At 34.9% G+C, this 23,321-nt stretch overlaps 1 protein-coding gene across 2 annotated transcripts in view; it reads left to right on the top strand.

The window, feature by feature from the left end:
- Nucleotides 1-23,321, top strand: part of LOC148941958 (Na(+)/citrate cotransporter-like) — a 73,789-nt gene that overhangs the window by 26,352 nt on the left and 24,116 nt on the right. For both annotated transcript variants that reach the window (XM_089103355.1, XM_089103356.1), the window contains exons 4-9: nt 1,919-2,004; nt 3,489-3,617; nt 6,025-6,147; nt 7,578-7,766; nt 10,814-10,977; nt 15,681-15,874. In XM_089103355.1, the coding sequence (XP_088959481.1) occupies nt 1,919-2,004; nt 3,489-3,617; nt 6,025-6,147; nt 7,578-7,766; nt 10,814-10,977; nt 15,681-15,874 (885 nt within the window). The remainder of the gene's footprint in view (nt 1-1,918; nt 2,005-3,488; nt 3,618-6,024; nt 6,148-7,577; nt 7,767-10,813; nt 10,978-15,680; nt 15,875-23,321) is intronic.

The following is a 23,321-nucleotide window of genomic DNA, read 5'->3' as shown; positions in this document are numbered from 1 at the left end:
GGGCCAATGGTTTTTAGCCACAGTATTTTTAACAGGAAGCATAGGAGCTGCCAAATCTGCTATTAATTTGTCAATAGTTTTTGGGGTAGAGACTATTGTAATAGTACCCTGCACAAGTTTAAACTATGGGGATAGGGGTTTTTGGCACCAGAGGAATTTTTTTTAAGAAAGAGGTAATATCAAGACTATTAGCACTACTACTAACAACTTACTGTAGTATTGAGCCGCCTGAGGCTAACACAGCTACATACGCCCCTTCATCTCAATCTATCTAAAGTATCCTCTTTGCACCTCCCCAAGAAGTTCCAATTTCCTTTAAATCCTTCCTTACGACCTCCTTCTGCTCAACTTGGGAACTTTTATCCTCTTTGCACCTCCTCTAGAAGTTCCAATTTCCTTTAAATCCTTCCTTACGACCTCCTTTTGAACAATTTGGGAACTTCAAATTGAGCTTAATTTGGGAACGACCTGCTTTTCGTTTGGCCCTAGATGGTTAACCGAAAAAGAATTTGGCCAATCTGTCATGCTTCATCCGCAAAATGTGTCCTAGCCATCTCGACCTTTCTCTCATTATAGCGCTAGATAGCGGGATAGAACCATGTCTTTCGTACAGCTTACTGTTTGAAATACGGTCTGCCAAACGGTTACCCAAAAAAGTCTGTAGACAATTCCTCCGGAAAATATGTGATAAAGTCTCCCCCGTCTTATGGAGTGCCCACGCTTCACAACCATTATTGACTACTGTCATCACTGTAGTTTAGAACATTCTATTCTTGGTTCCCAGGCTTATCTTCCTATTCTTCCAAACGTTTTTCAACTGTGAAAAAAAAAAACACTGGGCCTTGGCTATTCTACTTTTAACATCTTCACTGCACTTTCGATCTTCTGCACCTTCACTGATCGATCTTCTCGTTATCGAACATCACCTCTTCACCTTCCCTTAATTAATTTTCAAGCCTATTCTTCCACCCTGAGCTCTCAAAAGATCCAAAAGTAATAATAAAACGAAAAAAAAGAAAAAAATCAGTTTAAGCGTGATTAAATTCAACTCAGACAAATAAAATTAACTTCATATTAAATATGAAGCCTACTGTCTCAGTCCTTATTGTTATATTAAACATAAAGAAACGCTTTGATGTTTGCATGAAACTATTATCAAAGTACTTTGATTTGATTTACCTAGGCTGCTCACCTGGTGTTGTATTAATTGATTCCTCTCACCTGCTGCGCTAAAACTGAAGGTTGTTCTTTACAAGGCGTCCAGATGAAAACTACCAATCAGACGCTCTAAAGTTGTTTCCAGGGGTGGAACTATTTTTTTTAATTAGAAAAAAATTTTATGTTTTCATTGTCTTTAATTAAAAGCTTACTAGTTTTATTTTTAATTTTTTTTTATTTTCCTTTTATCTAAAATCAATTTAGAAAGATAACCGGAACCAACTGGTTCTTGAGTCAAATAAAAATAAAATAAAAAAGAGGTCTTAATATAAAATATTATTTAGTACTCCACATAAATATAATAGTAAAACATAGTTTTTGGTTAAAAGTTTATATTTGTGCTCTGGCAATGTAAAATATAAATAAAAAATATACAATTATTTTATGTAGCAAAAAATGTAAATCTATATTATATTTGAAATATAAAAATATAAATAAAAGGCACAAGGCCACAAGCAAAATTCTGACCATCAACCAATTAAGATGTGTGGATGGCATTATGTCGAACGTCTTTAGATTGATTTTGTAATTTATCTTTGGGAGACTAACTTAAGTTTCTAGCCTCGTAAGCTTTCACTTATTTATTTTGATATATGATGTATATTATTATTTTGTGTGTTTTATATATTTTGTAGATTATATGTATTATTGTTGTGTATTTATTATATATATTATGTATCATTCATTTTATTGTCTCTAGGAAACAAATTCCGAAGAAACGAATTCAAAAGATGGTGTAAGTCAAGAAGACGCTGGTATATTAAATGGATCAAACCCAAAAATGAGGTAAGAATTTCTTATAGCTATTGAATTTTTATTATCGTATAGAAAAACTTGTAGAAATTAATAATTTTTGATTCTTATAGAAAGGGTTTTCTTTAATATTTGCTTTAAATTTCGATAAAACTTTCTTAAAACTTAATGGTAGACTCGCATTAGGTATTTTTGCGATTCCGATACTGAGCTCTTTCATTTCACGATTATTGTTTGTGAGTTCGTGCCGAGTTCGCAATTTCTAAGTAAAAAAAAGTGCCACTGTATTAAATGGATCGAACTAAAAATGAAGCAAAATGTATCTTTGTTTTTACATAAGGTTGATATTTGTGCATGAGGGTGATATTTGCACAAGAGGTTGATATCAATATAATTTTAATTTTTAATAGAAAAGGTTTACTTCCAAATTTATAGTTCCAGATAGAACTTTGTTTAAGCTTGATGGTGTACTCATTCGGAAAAAATTAATATTTTCGTGATTTCGATTCCGAGTTCATCAACTTCGCATTTCCACTTTGTTTTTGTGGTTTTGCGCCAAGTTTACGATGTCAAAATCCAGAAATCATCAAATTCGGAATATCACAAAGTAGTATAACCAGGTGCACTTTTTACAGCTGTCAAAATTTAGGGTGAGAGTAAAAAATAAAACCTATCAGTTTTAGTTTTTACTAGATTCTTCTTGTTCTCATGCCTAAAGCGAATGGGGCTTTTGTAAAACCTTTGGAATCTCAATAACCAATAAAAGTATATGGTTAATAAATACTATAAAAGTTATATAAAACTTTTAAATATATAAAAGTTAATATAAAAAGTTAATAAATATATAAAAGTTAATAAATAAATATGGTTAAATAAATACTTCTTGTTTGTCACTTTCAGTCTAAGAAGAATCCAAACGAATATAAAAAAATTATTTTGTTCCCTTTTAAATCAACTTAAAATAAGCGATAACCGTTAAATAATTTTTTGTCCCAAAAATTAAATTTGGACGCTACTTAACGAACTCCCAAATGCTTAGTATTTGAAAAACCTTTCAGAATTTCATAAATACGTCACAAGTCTGAGTTTTAGTCGCCAGGTGGTTAAAATCAAGATTTTTTTTTGTTTTTCGGGCTTTCGTATTTTCCCGTATCCTTTATTCCTTATTTGTTTAAGGAAGAGATACTGTCCTTCCCGGTGTGCATATATGGCATCAAACGCTGTGGAATTTTGCAATTCCCTGAGTCTGGGTGGTAGCCTAAATACATACATAATCACAAAAAAACACGAAAAAAGAAAAAAAAAAGTAATAACACCCGACAAATTAAAGTCACTGCCTTCCGGGATTCCGCGGCATTCTCTATAAAACGTCCTAATGCAATAGTTTTCTCTCTCAAAGTAGACCCCTAAATACCTGTGAGCAGCGGTATATCCCCTAAAATTTTTTTCCCTTAATTTCACCAGCGTTTAGCATCTACTCAAAAAATAAGCATCTTATCTATTATGTTTATTTACAGGATTTCCAAAGCTGGCAGTAATTTGCGTAGAACTATTCTCTTAGCCATAGCCTATTCATCAAGTTTAGGTGGCACTGGGACAATTACTGGCTCTTCCCCCAATTTCATTCTGAAAGGAATTTTTGAAGAGTAAGTCATTTTTCGAACTGTGTTCAATGTTCAGCCTAAAATTGACAAACCTCTGCTAAAATTTGTGACTTAACCTATTTTGATGCTCTGAATCCGAACATGTATTCAACACAGGGTATAATAAAGTTGAAAAGTTTAAAGCTCTTCTAAAAATATACTAAATCGATGGTACTGTTTTGCCCTGGTTTAGGGGGCAAGAATTTTTGAACAGTACATTTTTTTTAATCTGTGTCGAAATTCAGCTAAAAATATTAATTTTTTCCTAAAAATATGGTCTTTGACGTATTTTGGTGTTCTCAAATTGAATATGTATTCAAAACTGAACAAAATAAAGTTAACAAGTTAGGAATTTCTTCTAAAACAGACTAACTTGACGAAGTTTGATGTGCTAAAGTTGCATGTACGCAGCTAAAGATTTAGCTATAAAATTGTGATAAATATATACAAAATTTGCATAGCATACACTCTAGCGTGTATTCCAAATTCGGCCGAAAAATAAAAAAATTTTGCTAAAAGTATTTAAAATTTACCTGACTTGATGTAATGTATTCGACTTTATATTCCAAATTCAACCAAAAGTTTATCGAATTTGATGTATTCAGAGTGAAGGTGCCACAATATTGTAAATCCACACTGCAGAAAAAATTATGCTTCATCTCAATGTTGATTTAGTGCACCGTAGTTGTGGAGTTGCCAAATGTTTTTGTTTTTATATTTTGATTATATTTGATCCAAATGCATATATCAGGATTATTAATACATTGTCAAAACCGTCAAAATATTGTCAAACTTGTAATCAAACTAGTCAAGCTTTGTTCAATGCATTGAATAGCCGGGGAACAGTACAATTTAGCAAATTGCTATACTGTATTTTATTCTGAAGTGCTATTCTATTTACTGTTTATATGATTTTGTAGTACCTTTTTTTTCTCTAAAGGGTCTTCAAAAAAAAGTCATTTAGTTTTTGTTGAATTTTTAGTGTGTTTTTTTTTTACAGGTTCTTAGTTACTTTTCCGGGAAAAAGTTTGTTTCCTTGAAAATATGAGGAATCGTGAATTTGCAAAAGAAAATCGTGAGAACGTATGAAATTACTTGTATATAGGCCTACATATTTTTTTTCTGATATATGGGATTGCATAGGCTTGTTTGGGGTTTTCCAAAATCCATTCTAAAAATTAAAAATTTCATTAAAATTCCGGTCATTTCACTAATTTAAATTTTTTGTAAGTTGGTTCATTTCAACAAATTAAAAAACAGAAGTTACTTTCTTCTTCTGATTGAGAAGCATTGAGCATTATCTGTCTCTGATTGAGCAGCCCCTGACAGCTTTAACAAACTCTGCAATTATACCACTTTTTGCAGCTGAAGGACAGATTTTTCCGAAATTCTCACATATATAGCATATAGATTCAAGTGAACTAAATATATTAGTCCTAGATATATTAGTTTTACAGTCAGAGGGTATTTGATTCAAATGAATACAGTTAAGTTAGCCCACTGAATATTAACCCTAGGAATCACAATGAACCCTAGGAATAACCCTGGATATTAACCCTAGGTTTTTTTTTATCTTTTATCCCATATTCCATCTCAACTTGTAAGGCTTGAAAAATATGGCGAAACAGGTATATCTTTGTCTTAACTTTTTTTCTGGTTGGTCAGGTAGAGTCTGCTCTTGTTTAATGAAAATTCGAGATTGAATTTTGGAATTCTTTGAATTTTGTTTAGATTTGAAAATCTAAGAATTGGAAGTATGAAATAACTGATACAACAGCGAATCAGGTTAGGCAAGTTCGTATGGCCATAGAATCGGTGCCCTAATACCGAAAATATTGCAATTTTCTCTTTTCACCATCTTATTTTGTAGATATATTTTATTATCAAAATTATTTGTATCGTTATAACTTCTATATTTATAAATATATAATTACTTTTATATTTTCAAAATTATATTATTAAATGAAATTTATATTATTAAATAAAACAAGGGCCTTCAATGTAGATATAAATTATATTTGATATTGCCCTTTATCCTTGCAATAATACCAGCAAACTTATCGTGACGAAATAACTATCTAATTGACCATTTTTTTTAAACTTAGTTCCTCCTGAAATGCCAAATAGGTGGGACAAATTCCTGATTGCGATTTGAGATGAAGCACGTGTATAGGGATGTTTGGGGTCTTACCCTTGGATTGTAGGACAAGACTTTTGTCTCCATATTTGAATTGGATGCGAAGAAAGATAACTTTTAATTTGGATTGTATGCTATTACAAGACTTTTGTCTCCACATTTGTATTGGATGCGAAGAAAGATAACTTTTAATTTGGATTGTATGCTATTATATCTTTAGCAAAGAATATTCGTTAAAAATTTTTTTCATAATAAGTTTTATTCTTGTTGCAGGAAGTATCCAACTCAGAATTTGTTGAGCTATGGTTCTTGGATGCTATTTTGTACGCCACTTATGATACTCAACGTGACATTTGCTTGGATTTGGATTCAGTGGCTTCATATTGGATTTGAAGCGTAAGACACTTCACTTTTTTTTTTATGTGAAACATGTTTGAGTCATGTGTTGAATTCAAAACAAATATAAAAATAATCGCCAATGAATTCCCCGTAAGTGTAGGTGCGCAGAATTTTAACCCTTAAGTGGGGTTCAACCCTATGGGGGAATGCCCTCAAAGATGCGGGCCCAACCTAATTTGAGTTTTTTTGTATTCAATTTAGTATTTGTGTTCTTCAATATTCGCTAATGCAAATGTGCCTGGAATCGTATTTTAAGTTCAAATCTTCTAAGTTTCAGTCAGCGGTTTTTCAAATTCCTCATCTTCTTCTTGAAGTATCAAAAGATATGGATTCGGTTTGCTTTGTGTTCCTTATCTTTTTAATCTCCCTGGAAGAACTGGAACTGTCTTTGCTCAGTATATTCGTCTATAAAAAAAAGATCTGCTGGCAAAACTACATGCACCAACTGTCAGCTTTGTGAAAGTCTTTGCGGAAGTATTCTGCAATTTTGTTTGTATTCACTGGCTAAAAGACAAATCAACAATAACTGTGTGTTCCCAATTCGATTGTCATATTACTCTATACTTGCTACTTATAATTATTTTGTGTATATTTAAAATATCCATTTTCTATCTTTTTCCACTTCTTTGAAAGTGCCTAATATAAAAGAACTCTCTCTCTCTCTCTCTCTCTCTCTCTCTCTCTGTCTCTGTCTCTCTCTCTGTCTCTCTCTCTCTCTCTCTGTCTCTCTCTCTCTCTCTCTATCTATCTCTATATCTCTCTCTCTCTCTCTCTCTCTCTCTCTCTCTCTCTCTCTCTCTCGCTCTCTCTATCTATATCTCTAACTCTCTCTATCTCTCTCTCTCTCTCTCTCTCCCTCCCTCTCTCCCTCTCTCTCTCTCTCAGAAATTAGTAGAAATTATTCCATATTTTTGAGGGGCTGGCTCCTCCTCAAACCTCCGCTCTTTGTGCTTTAGTTTCATACTGCTCTGAAAATATTCCGTACTCTGAACCAACTGCCCTTTCGTTTGAGTAGTCTTTCTTAAAGAGTCAGGGAAAAAGTCAAACTTTAGAGCGAAGAGCTTATGGTTGAGGAGCAGGAAGCACTATCTCCCTCTTCCTCTTTTCCCTCTTCCTCTTTTCTCTCTTCTTCTTTTCCCTCTTTCTCTTTTCCCTCTTCCTCTTTTCCCTCTTCCTATTTTCCCTGTTCCTCTTTTACCTCTTCCTCTTTTCCCTCTTCCTCTTTTCCCTCTTCTTCTTTTCGCCCTTCTTCTTTTCCCTCTTCCTCTTTTCCCTCTTCCTCTTTTCCCTCTTCTTCTTTTCCCTCTTCCTCTTTTCCCTCTTCCTCTTTTCCCTCTTCTTTTTTTCCCTCTTCCTTTTTCCCCCTTCTTCTTTTCTATATGTCATAATTGCTATCAGGGAAAAAGATTCTCTTATGATCATTTTAGAAAGAAAGACAGCGATAGTCAAAGTCGGCAGGTTCGCAGCTTCATCAAGTCCCAACACCAGGGCCTTGGACCAATTCGGTATGAAGAAATAGTGACAATGTGTATATGGATTGGCACCACTTTACTCTTCTTCTTCAGGGAACCACAATTTATGCCAGGATGGGGTCAGCTGTTTACAAGTATGGGTGTGTGAGTCAGTTTCTCGCTTCTCTCGATTCCTTTTTTTCATTAGTTTATTCTAAGTTATTTGGCAGTTTAAGTTTATCTAGAATTCAACAGATAGCTTTAATGGGATAGCCCCACCAGGAAGGTGGCTCTAGAAAAACTTAAACTGCCAAATAAATCAGTTTTTCAAGTCTTTCTTCATAAGTGTATCCTCTCCAGGTACTCAGAGTGAGATGAGTGAATGACCATTTGTCTTATTGCCATGGAAAGTGTTGCCACAATGAGAGAGAACCCCTTGGAATGAAATAAGAGGATTTACTTCAGAAAATAATTGTTACTGTACACAAGTCTTGCTTTTAAAAGGTAGCAGTTCCTCTTCAGTAGTGCTACATCCTACCCTGCTATTTCTCCTGTAGTTGGAATAGTCTGGAGTAAGCTATCTTTATCGCTCTTCCTATTTCATTCTCTCTTTTTTTCTCTCAAAATCAGGGGTTTAATTTGGTTTAAGTTCTTTCTAGTCATTGCATATTGAAAAGTGGATATTTTCGTTATTTGGTGATTGGGGGATCAAGGTAAGAAATTTTTTACAATAAAAACATAATTGCTCAACAAATACAAGACAGTGACCCCCCCCCCCAAAGGTTCTATTGTCTGTAAAGGAGACCAAAACTGGCGTGTCCTCTTTCTCTGCCTGAACCCTTTCTTTAGGTACAGTGTGAGAAAACAGAAACATCAGATGCAAATGTTAATTTTGGTTCTAGGCGTCTACCCCCCGGCGATTAGCCCCCGGAAAATACCCCCCCCCCCCGCGGAAAATACCCCCCTATGGAAATTAAGGCTTTCAAAATTTGAGAATTTTATTTGAGTTTTATTTTTTTTTTATTTCCTTAGGGGGAACAAATTTTGGTACTAAAATTCGGGAACACACCAGTTTTTTCGTTAGTTTTTCGCTACTTTAGAAATAAATTTGGGCTATAGATTTGCATATTAGGGGGGGGGGAGCGGGTAAAGTATAGCGGCTCTGTATGCAAAATGTGTTTGGTACAATTATTCTGCATATTAGATAGATAGATAGAGAAGCGTATTTTAAAGCCAAACTATACGGCCATGAACATCGTAAAATAACATAAATGAAAGGCACAAATAACCTAAACTTTGATCAGCAATAATCATAAAACACTTAAATGAAAAACTAAGTAAACCAAATTACTGTACTTTATACTTGGAAAATCGGTCATTGAAAAAAAAAAACAATTAACACTTGGAAAAAACACTTAAACGAAACATTACATTTACCTTATACTGGGATTTTTTTTATTTTTTGTTTTTTTTTTTTTTTAAATAAACCACATACCTCGCTATTATTCTGTAATTTTTTAGTGGCCATACCTAGAAGGAATTGTTTTCTGACTTCAAACTGTGCAAATATTCCCCCCCCCCCTATGTGCAAATATATAGCCCAAACTATATATTTCCCATCTATTCTGTCAATTGTCTTTGTCTTGTCTCATGCTAAGATGAAAAAAACTAACGAAGAAACCGGTTTGTTATCGAGTTTTACGCAGCGCAAACTTGAGTGAGTGGCGCATGATACATAAGTACCAACATATCTTCCCCCTGCGGAAATAAAAAAAGAAACTCAAATAAAATTCTCAAATTTGGAAAGTCTTATTTTCCACGGGGGTATTTTCCGGAAGGTTATTTACCGGGGGGGGGGTGTCATTTTCCGCGGGGGGGGGGGGTATTTTCCGGGGGGCGGGGGTAAACGTCGGCCACCAGTTATTTTTATTTGCATACCTCATTAGAATAGTAGAAAAAGGAACTGAAATATACTGCTCCATCTTAACATGAGCAACTTGTGTCTATTTAGGCAAAATATGAAATGACTAAAAGCGGCTATATGACGTCCAAATGTTAAAAAAAAAACAACAAAAAACAAATTTACCCCCCCCCCCTAGCTTTAAAAAAATATATTTTGCCCCTCCCCCTATATTTTTGTGAATTGATGTGAATAACTTGAAATCCGTACTTGTGACATAAGTAACATGAGTACCAGTGGCATGAGTAACTTTTGTTGTATTTTGATTCTTAAGTATTTTCATCGAATAAATCGAATAAAAACAGGAGATTCCCCCCCCCCTTAGATTCCAAAAAATACATCCTCTCCCTTTAAATTTTGGTAAATTGACGCCACTGGCGTGATCAACTTTTATCAATTTCTCGGAAGCGCGAAATGGCTAAAAGTGCCCCATATTGAGCAGATGAAAAACGAGGGTCTACATTCTTAGTTGAAAAGTGGGATTATAGAACACCTAGTTATATAGTTTACTAGAACTTTCTCCTAAGTAACTATCATTGGGGGCTTAGGGACTAGTTTATTTTGATTTTTTACCATAACTTGTCATAAGATTTTTTGTTTTATTGGGTGACAGAATCGAAACGGAATAACGGCAATTATTCTCTTCCTTGTGAAAGTGATGAAGATGCTCGTTAATGGTTTAATGGGGAACATTATGCCTTGTGTAACTAACTATAATTATTAATTAATTGTTATTTTATTTTCGCCTCATTTAACTAATTATTGAAATCAAATGTAATTATTGTAAATGAGTATTAAGACCACACTGGCTTAAAATGAGGTAAGAAAAAAACAAAAAACAAAACATAGACTAGGTAAACAAGGAACAGTTTTTCCAGCAATTGGAAATTAGAAAATAATCAAAGTATTCTGGCCGAGACATTCGCTCAGCTGTCCTTAGTGTAAAATATAAAATAGAAATATATAAAATAAATAAAAACAAAATATGTGTAATGTATATTATATGTAATATAACATATAAAATGTAATATGAAATATAACAATATAACATATAAAAACATGTATGAAAAATGTAAAACATAATAAAATGCACTAAGCAAAATAAAAAGGCAAATCTAAAAAAAATATCTTCTAATGTTCTTCTTATTGTATAATTTTATTTCGTTTTGCATATCTTATTCTATTTCATGTTTATGTCCTTTTTGTACCGAGGGTGGCTCCTTTTTTACGTTATCATTAACTGTAATTACAGGATCATCGGAGATTCGACGGTAAGCGTAGGTATGGCATTGCTGTTTTTCGTCATTCCCAAAGAACCTTTTTGGAGGAAGGAAAAAAGGGATAAAGCAAATGGTGCATTGATGGAATGGTCCATGGTTGAAAAAAGAATGCCCTGGGATCTGATTTTCTTGATTGGTAAGACAATTTAATCGGTAAGACAATTGGTTTTCTTAATTGGTAAGACAATATACTGTTCGTCACATTCAGCAATTTATCTGAGACTTTTGTTTTAATTACCTATGCTACTACTACTACAACTCACTGTGGCACCAAGCCGCATGAGGCCTACATAGCTGCGCACGCTCACAGCTGCTAATGTAAGCAGCACACCAAATACACCAGCGCACAGCTGCTGGAGAATTTTGTTTTCAATTTTTAATGAAGAGATTAAAAAAAAAGAAAAATCAAAATCTAGGGGAGAATTCATTTTTTTTTTTCAATTTTTTCCAAAGAAATACCGAAACAGATATTTTTTTAAACCTAGGGGGGATGGGGGCATTTTTCCCCTCTCTCAATGGCTACACAGCTGCGCACGCTCTTCCTTCATCCCGATTTATTTAAAGCCTCCTCTTTACACTCTCTCAAGAAGCTTCAATTTCTCTTTAATCCTTCCTTACAACCTCCTCCCTATCCATTCTGGGGCGACCTGTTTTTTGGCTCTAGATGGCTGGCCGGAAAGGACGATATTTGGAATCTGTTATTTTTCATCTGCAGAATGTGTCCTAGTCATCTCAACCTTTCTCTCATTATAACCCTTCAAAGTGGGATTTTTTTTTATTTTAACCTTTCTCTCATTATAACCCTTCAAAGCGGTATTTTTTTTTTATCTCAATCTTTCTCTCATCATAACCCTACAAAGCGTTTTTTTTTTTTTTTTTTTTTTTTTTTTTTTTTTTTTTTTTTTTATCTCAACCTTTCTCTCATTATAACCCTTCAAAGCGGGATTTTTTTTATCTCAACCTTTCTATCATTGTAACCCTTCAAAGCGGGATTTTTTTCAACCTTCCTCTCATTATAACCCTTCAATTTTTTTTTTTTTTTTGGTTATCTCAACCTTTCTCTCAGTATAACCTCTCAAAGTGGGATTTTTTTTTTATCTCAACCTTTCCATCATCGTAACCCTTCAAAGTGAGAATTTTTTTTTTATCTCAACCTTTCTCTCATTATAACCCTTCAAAGTGGGATTTTTTTTTGCTTAAGTGAAGAAAACTTTTGAAACTTTTAAATTTAAGCACAATACCTGTAGGAATGAGATAAGTAAGTATTTACAATCGTTCTAAATATCTTTCAGGCTCTTTTAAACGGTCTGGTAGTCTTGGGTATTACCCTTGCTTTTTCCGACCTGAATCCTTGGTCCCCAAGATGTATGAAAACGTCTGAGGGTTTGCTATCATCTTTGTGCTTATTTCTCATCAAAAGTTGGTTCACAATGCCCAATAAAGTGAAATAAAAAAACAAGGAACAAAAATAGCCAACTTTTGTGTATTGCCGTTGGCTTTATTCAGTAAATTTTCAGTCTTTTTTAAAAATTTTTTTGTAGAAGATAGCAAAATTGTAAATTAGAGGCTTTTTCATATCTTAGAAATTAGTAGAGCTAGGTGAGTGAAACGTTTACTCATGTGAAGAAAAGTTTTTTCGGGAAGCGACTATTTTTACGGGCTAAGAGATTTTTTATCGTTTCACGATGTCTTTTTTCTGGTGATATATCGCTATTCCTGATAATGTTTTTCAAGTATTTATTGTACCATCGCCTAAAGCGATGAAGAGAAGATTGTTTTATGATACTGAGTACCTTTAGTTCGCTTATCCAGGCATAAATCACATATATATTGTTCTTCTACTCCTTGCTCAAATTTGTTTCTTTGTTCACGCCTGGTGAATACGTTTCTGTTCCTCTGTCCTGCGAGAGGCTATCAAAATTTCTAAGGTCACAACCGCATTTTTATTTTTCGAAACATTCTTTTGTTATTATAAGAACATTATACAAAGAAGTGTTAAGTCATGTCTGAATTTAACACGGAGATTCCATTTCAGTATTAATAAATGACTTGAACATCAAATGTTAATTATGAACCATGGGGTATCTTTTTTTTACAATTTAGATAGAGGTTACGATTTATTTTATATATTTTTTTTTGAGAAGAGACAAGAGGATGAGAGGAGGGAGAAGAGGATAAGGAGGAGGGAAGAGGAAAAAGGAGAAGAGGACAATACTGAAACTTCTTTTTCAGTATTTTCGTATCACTATCAATATTGCCATTCCACTTTTAAAACTTTCATACAAGCTCTGTATAGGTACTTCTTTTTAGCTTCATTTATATCTTCCATTAGATTTGGTTTTGTAGCCAAATCAATCAAAATCAAGCCAAATAAATCGTGTAGTATTTTTGATAATCAAAAGCGTAACAAGTTTTGGAACTAAATCTTGTGCAATCTTGTACTCTATTTTCATATGACAATCGGAGATCCTTCGAATTGTTTCTACGCAATGGTCTAGTTGCTTCTTTCCCTTCCCCTTCTTCGCCATAAATACTCCCCACAGCCTCAGTGCCAAATATAAAGCCTTCATGAAGATTCTACCATAGCTTTTCCAGAAAAAATTCTTAACTATTCTTTGCAGAGTAACTTCTGGTTTCTAATATACTCCAATGTAATATTTTTGCACTTTTTTCGCAATATTGGATAAGCAGCCACATTTGAAGTACACCAACCGAGAAGCATCCATTTCAAGACATCCTGACATAAATTTCACGTGGGCGTTAAAGAAATATCAGTATTCTCTGATCCCTGAATAATTTTTTTTATTTGTGTTTTTTTTTCTTGTTGCTCATGTGAGGTTGATCTCACTAGTGCAAGTTAGAATTGTGCTGTTTTGTTTAATCGGCAAGGCATTATGCTGCGGTTAGTTTTTATTTATTTTTTTTTCTTTCGTGCTTTTGTCCCCTTTTTTGTCTTTTTCTTTTCCCCTGCATTCTCAGCATAGAGTCTTGTGGGGGGATGTTTAATGTATGTCAAACCTCTCCTTGAAGGGCTTCTTTATGTAAACTCCGCTGTACACATGCTCTTCCAAATCATCGAGAAACTTAACTCATTGTGTTGATCAAATTGCGAAATGTCTACTTTTCGTCATCAGTCGCTTCACAGAAGCACATCACCTCTTCAAATGTTTGGTTTTGATTCATATGTGCTCTCTTACCTCTCTTTCTTTCAAGTCTCTCGCTTGGATTTTCCTTACGTTTCGAAAGAGGTCCTTGTCAAACGCAAATTTGCTGTAACATGTTTAGCAGTACGGTATATAAAGTCTGCTGCATGACGGTCCACATTCGGTGCTAGAATTCTGCCAAAACTTTAGAGTAGTGATTGCTTCGTTTTTGACAAACTACCACCTGCCTCTCGCCGAACTCTGTTTTACGAACGCGAAAGCTGTCCTCCTTCTTGCGAGCCTGCTTGGAAACCATTCTGCTGAAAAAGAATAAGCGATCGGATTGAATTTTTAAAAACTGTCAAATGTGTGCCTAAATCCTAAAAAAGGAATTGTTAAACGAATGCAGTTTTTGGATTTTTTTTTTTTTTTTTTTTTTTTTTTTTTTTTTTTTTTCTTCTTTCAGGGTGACCAAAAAATTAGAAGCTGCGTATATTATTGCGTCATCTCTTTCCTTCATTCGCTGGTCGTCATACTTTCACAAACCATGCTAGAAATATGTCTTGATCAAGACCGTACCCAGGGGGGGGGGATAGGGGGTTTGACCCCCCCCCCCCGGAAATGTTTGTCCGACTTGTAAAAACGTAAAAAATGAATATAAACAAATTTTTGAAGTTTTTTGTAGCCCCCCCTCCTTGAAAAAATCCTTTTGTAACCCCGCCCCCCCTCCTCCGAAATAAATCCTGGATATGGCCTTGGTCTTGATATACAAATAGACCTCAGTCGGAGCTTCAGGAAAAATACGGTGAGTCAATTACTTCTACAAGATAAGTTCGTTGAATAAAATCTAGGAGAATATTTAGCTTTGGTTTAAACATGATTGTTCCCCTCCAAGAGTAGAATTCACAAATGGCTTAAACGTTGAGAAAGTATTGGATCATGGGAAACTTCGATCTGGCTAGTGAAAACAGTCCAAGCCACTTAGGACGCCACGAGAAGCGCAAAGTTGAGCTAGCCGAGAGGGTAGGAGTTCAATCTGGTATCACGGTGCTATTTAGAGTCGCAGATGGAGTCAGTGTCCAGTTGCCGTGCAAGACTTTCAGTCGGGAGTTATTAGTGGTCGCGTATAATAATTTTATTGTTTCAGCAAGGAGAGGATAACTACGGCAGATTAAACCTGTTTTGTGGCCACTGGAACAGTCTCAAAACCTAGGGTGGCACCACTATGTCCTTGATTTTTTAGAATTGAACCACCTCATGGACAGATCGTCGGCAAGGAGTTTGAGGGCCATAGTGGGGCTCTTGGAAGCTATTATGGAAAAGATCAGAGTTATTCCTCGGTCGTTTAGTTACAAAGGAATAGACAACGTTGCAGTAAGCTTCAAAAAAAAGTTTGGAGCTAGATTGGTCTCATCTTGAAGTCGTGCTAAAGAAAGAAGAAAAAAAAGCTGTCTTATTATCAACTTTAATAAGATTATTTAGGTAAAATGAACTACACTCCGAAATTTCCTTTAATTTCTGACTGAAAACAAATGAAACCTGTTGAAATTTAGGACTCGTTTTTTTTTTTTTTTAAAAAAACACAAAATGTCCGTTTTGGATGTATTAATTTCCAAAAAGTCTCCCAGCCTTAAGATTTTGATCTTTAGAAAACCCACAAATAGTGATAGATATTTCCATTTCTCGTCTTTTTTAGGTGCTGGCATCGCACTTTCTGATGCTTCCAGAAAAAGTGGGCTATCGTCGTTAATTGGACAGAGTTTATCATCTTTAGAGTACTTACCTCCCTTTGCAATTCTGATTATTGTAACATTTTCTACTAGCTGCTTCACAGAAGTTATTTCAAATACTGCGACTGCCACTATTTTGCTGCCTGTGCTGGCGGACCTGGTTAGTAAACTATCCAATTCTTTCATATAAGGTTGTATCTATTTGCTACTGTTTTTTCAGTTACCTCTACCTATTACTGCCTCCACCTCAGTCAGAGAGGTGGCCTGAATTTTTCTAACAAATTTAAAACTAAAATTCTCCTTGATTTTGTCCTGGAATTAAATTTGTTCTAAAATGTCTCTTTTCTTTTGAGATGTACAACTTTTTGAGGGGTTATATTTTTCAAAGATTTCGAAGAACTGGAATTTTAGACAGGTAAAATAGCTTAGGCTTCCTGCTCCACTTCACGAAAGTGAAAGGAGGATGCAAGTTATTTTTTTTTATTTTATTTTTAAAGGAAGATACAAAAAGGTGTTTCTGGAAATCTAGGGAGCTTTTTTTTATCTATTTAAAAATAAATATACCAAAATATTCTCACAGTCTAGAAGGGCTATTGCCCTCCCTCCCATTTTGTGCCACTGGTGACTAGTAATGAACATGACTAAGATACGAATTTAATATTTGAATAAAATTGTAATAGTTGAGCTGTTTTTTTTCATCCGTAATTATCCTGAAATTGTATTTGAAGTGATTCCTTGGAAGCAGCTGACAAATTTTCAGACGAGCTTCAGAAGCTTTTTGTGTTTTCTTTAACTGTGCTTTTTTCTTAAAATGGCTGGTCTCTTACGATTCCACTTTTATTTTAGCATAAATTTATGGTCCACAAATTATTTATTAGTAATGAAAATAGCTATAATTAAAATTTGAGATTTTGGGTAATTAAATTGTGATTTCATTCATTATTTTCCTAAAATTACATTTTGGAAAATTTCTTGGAAAGAATCTGAAGAACCTTGAAAAGAACTTCATATGTTTCTTTGGTTTCTGTAACTGAACTTGAACTATAATGTCGCTTTTCTTTTAAATAATGGGATTTTTAATTTTTTTTTTTTTTTTAAGAACTGTAATTTAAGGTAGGCAAACTAAAGACTTGCAGTAGGCCCACTTAATGAAAATTTGGTGGGACTACGTTTTCTTTTATAAAAAAGAAACAGATAGAAAATAAAAAAATCACAATCCAGGTGGCGAGGGGAGGGAGGAGCTTTTCTTCAGAATCCAGGGAAAGGGACTGTTACACACTATACAAGTCAAACCTTGGAAGAAATACGAATCATTCCTAGAAAAAGAGGGGTTTCGGCACTGATAAAAAGGAGGTTTTTCAACATAAAAGTCCGGTTGTTATTATCCGTTTTAACATCCTTGAAAAAACCCATGGAGTCTTTTCTTAATTTCGTCTTGTGGGGGGGGGCATGATGCCCTTTTCTGTAGCTGCTGATCAGGTACAACTAGTTATAAAATCAACAGCAACAGATTATTACCTTGTGTAAGGATTTTGTCAATTGTCCAAGATGACTGGTGAACATTTGGTGAGTTACCCTAAGAAACACATTTTTTTGCCATACTATTTGACAATTTGGTCACTTTGTCACCAACAAATTTGACACTCCATATACTTTGCCATAAATTTGAATTTGCCATACTGGAAATATGGTGTTTGCTTTGGCTGTGGTGACAATTGTTTTGCGCTGATATAAACTTAATGTGCTGTAGCTTGTTCTATGTTCGATTTTTACCACCTCAACCTCTTGTGGATGTTTCAATGCCAGTTCTGGAAGAATATTGACTCAAAAGTCCATGATGCTGGGCAAGCTGTTAGGCAAGTGTCGAAAGTGTGGCATTCGATTTAAGGCAAGCTGTCCTATATTAGTCTTAAAGACGTGTGGAGCAGTCTAACTCAGTAGGGAATACATAGGAAGGAGAGCACGCCTGGGGAACGAAATAAGGTTGGCTTCGTACAGTTAGCTGCGACATGGCCAGTAACAAAGCAGTTAAAACAACGGCGAGGGAGAAAAATAAAGTCTTACACAAGAAGGCGCTCGTAACCAACTTTGATTGAATCCTTTAGGAATCTGAGCTCATTTTGAGATTGGAAGTCAACTTTAAGTGTTTGTGATTTTCCACACTGTGCTGTTTGAGGCAATTTGGAATAATTTCTTTAAGTTTGGAGTGATCATCAGGAACCTGCTAAACGGCTGCATCAAAGACGGGTTATTTAACTGATACCGCAGGAGATAGTTCAGAACACTTAGATTTATCGACAATTTGGCTAGAAACAACCAGCTTCCATTTTGCTTTCCTTTGATGGTGCTCGCTTATCCCTCCCTCAGCACTGGGATACAAACTATCTAGAAATATTTTTCTCTCTGATGGACCTTTCAAATCCTTGGGAGGATGCTTGAGAACGACCACATAAGAGACTTTCGAGGCAGAGTTTGACTGACTTGACTGTTCTTGTGGTTCAGCTTGAGGCCATTTATGATCAGAAATAGAATTGTACTAAAGCTGTCCAGCTTTCGAGACAGTTCATTCGCTTTGGATACAACCTTAGCGTGCACTGCCTCCCCCGTGGTTGGAGCGTTGCATGGGGTCATTATAACAAGTCTAGGTATGGGAACATTTTGCTTATCTTTCAAATGTTTTTTTCCAGTTGACTTAAAACATTCAGTTCAGCTTTTAGTAGCTGAACAATGGACTGCTGCATTGCTGCCGTTGGCGTTTGTTTTACCGATTTTTTTTTTTTTTTTTTTTTTATACCGCCCACTGTATAAGCCGTAATACTATCCTATACTTTTCTAACAAATGCTCGAAAAAAAACTCGCAAAAAAAAGCCAAGTGCATCTCGGGTCTAACAGTCCTATCCCCTTTTAAATTCTGATTCCGAGAGGTATATAGTCCCTCTAAGAAAGACAATAATTTAAAATTATGTTTTTATTGCTATTGTTTTATTCACCTTCTAAACGAAATACAGTTCTGTCTTATCTTAAATATTTGACATTATCATACAATTATTGTGGAAGATTTTGAAACTGTAATTCTTGATTTCTACTATTCTATTTAATGCTGTAAAACGGGAAATTTTTTTCTTCTAAATATTATAAATAGTTGTGACTTAGGCTGCCCTACATTCCAGGGTTGCCAACTTGCACACTTTTCGTGTGAAATGCACTATTTTACCAAAAAGGGGAAGCGGAAGAGTCACTCTTTTGGTCTTAGTTTTCATTCACTTTGAACGTCAGCAGTCGGTAACTTCGTCAGAAGTGCAATTAACACAAGGAAAAGGGTTACCAACTTGCACATTTTTAATTTGAAATGGGCTGTTTTATACCTCAGAGGTGATGCGCAAGCTTTGGCAGCCGTTCGCGTGCATATTTTTTGACCTTCATTTTTTTTGAGCAAAACTCACTCTTTTGTTTTACCTTGATTTGCACTCTTTTTGGACGTCAGTGGTTGGCAACCCTGGTGTATTCTAGATCATGCTTGACGAAGTTATTTCCGTTGTATGATTGCTCAAGTTTTGTTAGAAACTTGGAGACTCAGAATTGCCAATCTCAGTCAGGTCAAAATCTAGTCATTGAGTGGGAAATTGATCTGAATCTGGTAAATATCGGAAATCGATCATTGGGTTCTGATATGACAGAAAATGGCAACTTATATGGGATGCAACTACATGCAAAAACGTCTGATCTCTGGATGTTCACTTTCATAGGTCCATGATTGCCTAGTTTTGTAATTAATTAAAAAAAATGTTTTCCATAAAATAAGTTTTTCAAAGAAAATTAAAGAACTCCATTAAACAAAAAATGAGCAAAAATAAAATCAAATAATCTACCAAGCGTGAAACTACCACAAATCAGCATCGATAAATAAATGAAACCCAAAACGAACAGAAATTACAATAAATAACCGAGTCAAACTCAAAACGAGCAGAAATTAATATAAGTTGGGCGCAAAACCCCTATGCCCTCCCAAGGCCAGAACGAAATTTGCACTACTGAAAAAATATAAATGTTTTTACTTTTATAAATTTAATAAATCAAATAATATTAACATTTTGATTACTAAATACCAGTATACGTATATTAAACTGACAATGCACATTCATTTGTATCGGGTATTGATGATGAAGTTATTATTAATCATGCACTGGAGTTTTTTCCTGAAAACACTCTCAAAGATGCTAAAGTTGATTTATGGGCAGAAATATACCCTAGTAGTAAAACAGCACCAAGGAGACAAGGTGATAATGCCTCCGCTCGGCACGTGAAAGATATGATTGATTTGCTTCGGAAGTGTGAAAAAGAGGAGCTAACAGTGCCAACGTACGTAATCATTTCACCCACTGAAGTGCCTGTAATTCCTGCTGTTGCTTATCACAAATTTGCTTCCAAAATTTGGGCTCTGGATAGTACCCTTAACTTCATCAAAGAAAAGGTAATAGCTTATGATTTAAATTTTCCGTCACTTCCCATTCCATATGCTAGTCCTCATACTGAAAGCACTTCCACCGTTATCATTTCAAAATTACCTACTAAACTTGACGACCCTTCAAAACGGGCTCATGCTATTAATAAAATCCCTGGCCATGAAGCTATTCACAACATAAGGCCTTCTGGCATTAAGCTGCTTGTTCAGATTAGTCAATCTGCAGCAAAGATTTTCAGCGATGCGGTTCCAGCCGTATTGAATAGGTGTGACGTCATGATTCAAGAAAAGAAATTTCATAGCATTGTTAAGGGGATGCCCGCTAATTATGAGGCGATAAATTTTAAGAAATGTGAAGGTGTCATGAACGCTGAACGTTTGGGTAAATCTATTGGTTTGAAAAGTACATTTGCTGATGCCGTAGCTCGGAGTAATTTTCTACGACCCATGCGGAAGGCGTGCTATGAACCATTCTGGGTTTTTGAGTTCCTGCGGTCTCTCCGTCGCTGTCGTAATTGTCGGTCTACCAACCACACGAAAACCAAATGCAATAAGCCAACAAAATGAAGTAACTACTCCGGATCTTATATATCATACCGTGATTTCTGCTATGTTTTTTATCGAAATGGCGCTAATTGTGAGACTGATTACGTATCCTTTAGCCAGAAATGTCCTATTCTGTGTGATATCCCGAGTAATTGTATCATTCAGAAATGACTGTTATTGGCTTAATCACAATTGGATTTAGCTGGCGTCGAGATTTAGCTAAGGCTAGACTCGCTCATAGTCATATTAATCTGATTAGCCACTTCTGACTAGTTCAGAAATAGACTTTTCACCTAAATTCATAAACAGGTTTTATTTATCACTGTTCGTGGTAACGAACTGTAAAGCAAGGAGCGACTCAGATTATTATTAACCGATACTCTAAAAAAAGCATAAATGATAACAATTAATACATCAAACGAATCGACTTTTATGCTGATTCCAAATATGTACATTTCATTAAATCTAAAGTCACGTATCAACAGCTACGAGTCCGAGAGAATTTGCACAATTTTCGGAAAAAAGGGGAAATGCCCAAATAAGGCAAGTAATCTTGATGAATATCACACCATTGAATTCAGCATGTCAGAGAACCCTATTGTAGAGGTTACAGGCTCCTACTTAGATAATGTGGAATTGTACATCTTTTCAAGAAGAAAGATCACGAATGTGTGTTTATATATTTTCTTTTTTTTTCTCCAGAGGTGATTGTATTGAACTGCTAAACAATTTTTTTTTTCTATCGGAAAGTTCATGGCAACCGACTGTAAGTAAAGACCCTGGCTAAAAGTAACCGAGATTCCAAGAAAGGAGCTTTGATAACAATGTACATAGGCTGCTTTAAAAGATTCGGCTTTTTGTGGTGTTTCCAAATATATGAATCCATCAACTCTAAAGCTAACTATCAAAAGCTAAGAGCCTGAGAAAATATGGATGATCTTCGAAAAAAGGGAGAAACACCCCCAAAAGGCCAGAAGATCTTGATAAAAATTTCATAATCAAATCTAGGCGTATCAGAGAAACACATTGCAGAGGTCTTGAGTGATTATCTATAAAAATGTAGAATTTTGTTTTGTTTCAAGAAGATCACGGATGCGGTGTTTATTTATTTGTTTGTTTCTCCCAGGGGTGACTGTAACGGACCAATAGTCCTAGAAAATTTGGAGAAGGCTATTCTAACGGAAATTAAGAATTCTAGTGTCCTTTTGAATTATTAAGAAAGATTGTGCCACAACAAAGTGGTGTTTTCTACCATTTTGTGAGGCTAAACTACGATTTTGCCCAAAAGAGGGCCAATTGGCTATCGACAGAAAATCCTGAGCTAGCCAGTCGATATGAAATTACGGAAAAATATATATATATTGGGTTTCCCAGTTCCAGGGGCAGTTGTGCCGCGCGATGGCGCATTCATTCCCAAAGGGTCAAATAGTCCATGCAAAATAAAAAGATAATTGACGTTTATTTTCACGGTTAAGAGACATTTTTTTAAAGTTTCATTTATCTATTTTGATTCATCTGACGTTTAATAAAATTATGTATCGATGTATAATTAGGCATCAGCTATTACGGAGGAATGCCAGTGAGTCATTGTGAGGCCTAAAATTGCGGAAATGATAGTTTATTTGGGTAATTGATTTGCAATTGGTAATTGTATTGTTGGTTTATTTGTATAAACTTTGGATTACTTGGATAATGCCTTATTTCGAAAAGCAACAACACTAAATCACTGGAGCTTCGAGAAAACATCGTATAACCATGCAAATCGTGGGAAATTTTTGGGTAAGGGTTTAGTTGCACTAAAAAAAAAACACAATGAAACGGGTAATAAATGCTACAGACTCCATTGGTTGCCTCACTTTTATTATATAAAATAGAAAGTAGCTCCTCAATAAACCATTCTCCGCCATTTTGTGCTGCGCAATCAATTTTCGCCCAAATTAGGGCAAAATGGCATAAGACGCCAAAAAATGATGAGATAGCTATTAGGCTTTCAAGTATGCAAAAGCCTTATGACAATCCACCAGTTTCCAAGGTCACTCTTTCTCTTACCCAATGATTCGTTTCATTCTAAAGCTCATAAATATGCAGTCTATCATTTACTAATAATTAAAAAATAAAATGCGGACAAAAAAAGTTTTAAAAAACTTTTCTAAACAACATTCTAAAGGTGAGGAGGGTTACCACCTCCCACTCGCTGCACTAAAGTTTAGCTTGCACTTTACTGAAAGCTTATTATAGTGTAACAAATATAGCCGGTTGGTAATTGCTATTACTTTTTTTGTTTTTGTTTTTTTGTCTATGCTCATAAATGAACTAATAACTCTTATGCTAGTCCATTGAAATTCTTCACGATGTTTCAATTTTAGTAAATTAAACATTTTATTGTTTTATAGCACTTTTGAATACACCACAGATTACTTTGAACCCCGGCAGATAAAAAATAAAAAAAGCAACAGAAATCAAAGCAATGTGAATAGAAGAAAAACCACAAGAAAACACAAAAATAGAGCCTGGTAGATGGTGTTGGTTACTCGTAAACCACGCTTAAACAAATTAGCGCTTGCAATTGCTTTAGAAATTAGCGCTTCTTCTAAAGCAA

Source organism: Artemia sp. Qi Xiang Cuo, chromosome 17 (assembly GCF_049724085.1).
Source record: "Artemia sp. Qi Xiang Cuo chromosome 17, ASM4972408v1, whole genome shotgun sequence".
NCBI lineage: Eukaryota > Metazoa > Arthropoda > Branchiopoda > Anostraca > Artemiidae > Artemia > Artemia sp. Qi Xiang Cuo.
Note: the sequence above shows the minus strand (reverse complement) of the source record. Positions and strands in the feature narration are given on the sequence as shown.